This window comes from Nelumbo lutea, chromosome 4 (genome assembly GCF_056320005.1).
Source record: "Nelumbo lutea isolate HS-2025 chromosome 4, American lotus-T2T, whole genome shotgun sequence".
NCBI classification, from domain to species: Eukaryota; Viridiplantae; Streptophyta; class Magnoliopsida; order Proteales; family Nelumbonaceae; genus Nelumbo; species Nelumbo lutea.
In genome coordinates, this window is record NC_142687.1 from 31,455,992 (window position 1) to 31,461,795 (window position 5,804).

Below are 5,804 nucleotides of genomic sequence, written 5' to 3' on the forward strand. Positions count from 1 at the left end.
GGAGTTCCTTCCATAGAGCAAATTCAATAACCTCAAGAAGTGCCATTGAGGAGATCCAACAGACAAAGGAGAAGTGCGATTCCAGATGACTATATTGTGTTCCTCTTAGAACAAGAAGATTCAATAGGCTTAGCAGAAGATGATCCAATCACCCTTCGCGAAGCCCTTCAAAGTTCTAATTCTCAACATTGGATCAATGCCATGCAAGAAGAGATGAAATCCATGAAAGGCAATGACGTTTGGGATCTTGTCGAGTTGCCTGAAGGCTCGAAACCCATTGGTTGCAAATGGTTATTTAAAACCATAAGGGATTCAAAAGGTAATGTTGAAAGATATAAGGCTTGTCTAGTCGCTAAAGGTTTCACTCAAAGGGAAGACATTGATTATAAAGAGACATTTTCTCCGGTTTCTTCGAAGGACTCCTTTAGGACAATAATGACACTTGTAGCTCATTTTGATTTAGAGCTACATTAGATGGATGTAAAGACAATGTTTCTCAACGGAGACATTGATGAAATGATTTATATGGTTCAGCTAGAAAACTTTGAATCCAAAGATTCAAAGTCTATGGTTTGCAAATTAAAGAAATCCATCTATGGTCTCAAACGGGCTTCTCGTCAATAGTATCACAAATTTCATCAAGTGATTACCTCATATGGTTTTGAGGTAAATGTGGTTGATGAATGTGTATACCATAAGTTCAGTGGGAGCAGGTTTATCTTCTTGGTACTATATGTCGATGACATACTGCTGGCGAGTAACGATATAGGCTTGTTGCACGAAACCAAGAAATTTCTCACTAAGAATTTTGAGATGAAAGATCTTGGGGATGCCTCTTTTATGCTAAGCATACAAATACTACGAGATCGCTCTCGAGGCGTTTTTGGATTGTCACAAAAGGGCTATATCGAAAAGGTGCTAAGCAGATTCGGCATGAAAAGTTGTTCGTCGGGTGATATGCCTATGGCTAAAGGAGACAAGTTTAGTCACAGTCAGTGCCCAAAAATAGACTTTGAAATAAAGGAGATGTAAAAGGTTCCCTATGCCTCGGCTATAGGAAGTCTGATGTATACTCAAGTTTGTACCCGTCCCGATATAGCATTTGTAGTGGGATTGTTGGGCAGATATTTGAGTAACCCAGGACTAGATCATTGGAAAGCAGCCAAACGGGTCATGCGGTATTTACAGAGAACAAATGACTTCATGTTAATATACAGGAAATCAGATAGTTTGGAGATCATTGGGTATTCTGATTCTGATTTTGCGGGATGTCAAGACAGTAAACGATCCACTTCGGGCTATGTTTTCATGTTAGCTGGAGGAGCTATATCTTGGAAAAGTGCCAAACAGATGCTCATAGCCCCTTTAACTATGGCAGCAGAGTTCATAGCTTGCTTTGAGGCATCCAATCATGGGATATGGCTGTGTAGCTTTGTCACGGGGCTGCGAGTGGTTAATGGCATTGAAAGGCCATTAAAATTATTGTGTGACAATAAATCTGCAGTTATGCATTCCAACAACAACAGAAGTTCTCTGAAGTCGAAACATATTGATATCAAGTTTCTATCTGTTAAGGAAAGAGTTCAGAGTGATCAGATTTGCATAGAGCATATAGGGACAAACTCCATGATAGCGGATCCGTTGACCAAGGGATTGCCGCCTAAGGTCTTTCATAAGCACACTGCTCATATGGGTGTAGGCATGTTTTATGATACCTTGATTTAGTGGGAGTTTTCTTTTCTTTTGCTCTTGGATGTACTTTGGATTAAGGCATGTTTGCATGTCTACATCTACACATAATAAAGTTTATGACTCTTTCCATCATCTACATCTCTGAATATGTTTGTGACTTTGATTGATCTCTCTAAAGAATAAAGTTGAACTAGTTGGAAATAGGCATGTTTTGGGATCACATTGCATGTAATTTCCATGCCACTCATCCATACTTGATCTATGTCATTGAATGCATTGATATGATGAGCATGAAAGGTTTAGTCATGCATATATGTGGCGAATGCCATCATGGTCTCATATTAGTATAGGAGATGGACCAGATTGAAACTAAGGAGAAGTCTAAAGAAATTAGCATAAGAAGTGTACACATAAGGAATTCTTTCAATATAATTGTTTCAGTTCTCATATGTAGCCCAAGTGGAAGATTGTTAGGTTTTAATCTCTGCTAAGTGGGCTTACATATTCAGTGAAACAATTGCATTGATGAACTATCTTGTAAGTGGGCTAAATCAAGTGATTCATTTAGGCAAAGCATGTAGATTTCAATAAAAGGGTATGGGACTTAATGAGTGGATACCACATTTTGGCCCATATAGGCTTAATGGGATCCTATTAGGTCAAAATATAAATGCTCCTAGGTTATGGTTCCCAATATGTTAAATCATCTAGTCGCCCTCTTGCTCTACCCCATTAGAGTCAAGAACTGAGAAAACCTAAGGAGGAAGGAAGATTTAACTGAGGAAAACCATAGTCGACCTACCATTGATTCATCACTCATTCCGCAAAAGGCTTCTACTATTGCGATGGATACAGGTATGCACGTTTAAACCTCCTTGATAACTGTAGCATGATATTCTTTGGGGTGCAACATGGCTTCTTGTTCTTCGTACATGAATGATATTGGTATGATTCTGCAAGACTTAGAATTGATTTGCACCCCTTTATTTATTCTTACAATCAACTGTCAAACAACTTGGGTCCATGCATACATAGAGCCAGGCTTGAACCTTAGCCATTTTACCAAAGACAGATTGCCCAAGGAAAATTCTTAGAGTAGATTCTAGAATATCAAGAAAAGTCAGAGAAATGTTCAGAGACTATTTATGGGTGCTTCTGGTGTTATATTGGTGCTTAGCGTTTACTTGGCTTTATATGGGCAGTTTTGATTTTTGGTACTATCTGGAGTCCTTGGAGTTAATTAACGATCCCATTTTCTTGAGCTTGAAGACATGAACCAGAAAGTTTAATTTAGGGGGCATTCTGGAATTGTTTTTCTTGTTGTGAATTAAAAAAGATAAATCAAAACCACCTAATTTGAAAATAAATTACTTCTTAAAACAAAAATGTCATGTTTGTATATTCTTGCATTTCTGGTTTAAAGAGCATTTATTAATCTGGTCATTTAATATCATATTCCATAGATCTGATCATATAGTATCTATACTATGAAGTTTGTTTTTGTTTAAAAAACTGGAGAATCCAATTAAATGACCAGATGCTAAGAATGGAAATAAAAAAATAAATACCACAGCCATTCAGGCTTCACCAGAAATCACATGTTCTAGTTGAAGATGGAAATAAAAAATACAGCTCCCCCAGCAATGGAAATCAAGAAGTAGTTCATATGATTTGTTATGAATTTATTTCCATCGCTGGCCTCTTTGTGTTTGATTGGGAGATAAGAATGGAATGATAATGCTGCCAGGGTCCATCATAAGTTATATAGGTATGAACTGTTCGACGTTATACCTCTACATTTCTGAATTCTGAAACAGCAAGGAAACAAACCCAAGCAACATTTAAACAAACTCCGCCCCATGGTATTTTATTTAGAAAGATCATAAAGAGCTTAGTTTGACAGGGCAATCGATCTATCAAGCCCAAATGGCATCAATTAATCAATCACGCTTTAGTTCCGCTTCAAAATAACAAGCAGGTCAATTGCCCATCCGTCAGAGTTGATGAAGATGGAAGACTTGGCAGATTTCTCTGCGAACCGGTGGAACAGCTCATCTATGATCTCGGTTCCGAAGTGTTCTCTGATGGGTCCCTCCAAAGTAGCTCTCATGTGCGACAAACAAAGTTTGGCATTATATGCAGCGTCATGAGTCATTGGACGATTCAGTGCCTCCATTCCCTCAACGCTGAAACACCCATTTCTTTCTATCAAAGCCTCCAACTCCTTGGGCGGTGTGGCGTAGAGGGGCAAATTGAAGGTATCCACTTTGTCTTCACACATTAATCCCTGCAACAAAATGAAACCTTCACATAAATGGAGAGAGAGAGAGAGAGAGAGAGAGAGAGAGAGAGAGAGAGAGAATTGTGGCAAAATGGGTTGATCTTCCCTTACCATCTTGGCCATATCCAGGAAGCAAGATCCCAAGAGGTCCATCACTGCACCAAAAGTGGATTGAGACACAGGGGTTTCATTAGGGAGGGCTGGGATTATAATGGTCATCAAGCCTCCAGAGACCATCTCTTGGGCCCTAGCATCAAGAAAGGACTGAATGTCCTTGGAGAACTGAGCAGAATAAGCCTCTAGGACTTCATTAGGGGCACTGGAGTAATGCACTCTTCCTTGATTCCATGCAGGAGAGCTTTTGTCCACCACTTGTGGTGGTACTCTGGAGACCCAATGGAGTGCATACGAGGAGTGTACAAAATGAACGGAAGCCTTGGGAAATAGCCGGCCGTGAAAGGAACCAGGCACACCCACTACATAGTATGGCATTTCGGGAGAAAGGGATTCGAAGAGTTTGTTGAAATCATTGGAGGAGTGGTCATTGAAGAGAACTTGAAATTCGGGAACGTCAGAACTGAATGTTCCTTGAGACTTGTACTTGAGCACTACAGCTTCTATTATGTTCTGCACTGCGATGAAGGTGTTGGGTCCAAACGAGCAGCCCAAGTCTGCGATTGTGAAGGTCTTCAAAGAAGAAGGGAGATATTTGATGTCAAGCTTCTCGGCGATTGCTGCCTGAATCTTCGCCTTTGTGCTGTCAACTCCCTCTTTCTGCAAATTAAAGCAGTAGAAGATAATATTATTTCATTTGGAGAAGACAAGCTAAATGCGATACTAGACACGAAACAGGTCTGACGACCCATATACCAGCACAATAAGCAGCTCCGTTGAAGCTTTTTCCCTTTGGGCTGTGAGGATTACCTGGTAGGTCGAATTGTGGGCATAGCTGTAAGGCCCGTTTCCACCGTTCATGGGAAATGCTTCACTGGTCTGCTTTGCCATGTGTGTGTGTGGGTGGGACAAAGCCGATGAGGGAATCGGTCTATGTGCCACCAATTTAGACCCAATATATATATATATATATATATATATATTATAATATTTTCAGCAGGTTTATTATAATTGGGTCCATTGGATCAGGCCCAATTGTCTCGAAAATCGATTAATTCTATTGTGGTCTAAAATTACGATTTGATTGAGCCTGGATCTCCTGTCTACGAGAATCCTGCCTACAGTTATCACAGTCACACATAGAGAATATCTCATCCTCTACATGATGTTATGCAGGGGGAGATGTTCCCAATTCACGGAGGTGGTGTTTTGTAGATAGGCATGGATAGGATTCTCATGAACAGGAGAGACGGAAATGATTTGATTTTGAAACTTTGATATTCTACCCTGTCCTAGCTGAACCTGACCCGTTGACAGCTCTATACATTGGGGCTTCCCAAGCCTTGTCGGATTTGTTCACTCAATTTGCTTGCTCACTTCAAGGGTTGCATTTGATACCATTTGTCAATTTCTATCTAAAACGGTTTTGAGTTGATCAATACAGATTGATGAAAAATATGTAATGACATCACATATGATATTCATTTCAATTAGAAATTATAAATATAATTGACCAAAACCCAAAAAGTTTGATAAGTAGAAATAGCAATATTACCAAACACAACCGTCATGAGTTACTAGCTAACTTAACTAACACCGTTCATTTTTTTCGCTCATGTGAGGACCACTAAGCATTATCAGGGTTATTCCTTGGGTGTCGATCGATTAGGCTCTACGTGGATTGGGCATGGGCTGGATCAAGATTCAAGAATTCGAA

At 39.7% G+C, this 5,804-nt stretch overlaps 1 protein-coding gene across 1 annotated transcript; it reads right to left on the reverse strand.

The window, feature by feature from the left end:
* Nucleotides 1-3,421: 3,421 nt before the first annotated feature.
* Nucleotides 3,422-5,035, reverse strand: LOC148854990 (loganic acid O-methyltransferase-like). Its single transcript, XM_088982198.1, has 3 exons — nt 4,898-5,035; nt 4,085-4,747; nt 3,422-3,979 (listed from the first exon to the last, which is right to left on the reverse strand). The coding sequence occupies exons 1-3, from the start codon at nt 4,976-4,978 to the stop codon at nt 3,644-3,646; spliced, it is 1,080 nt and encodes a 359-aa protein (XP_088838324.1). The 5' UTR covers nt 4,979-5,035; the 3' UTR covers nt 3,422-3,643.
* Nucleotides 5,036-5,804: the final 769 nt, after the last annotated feature.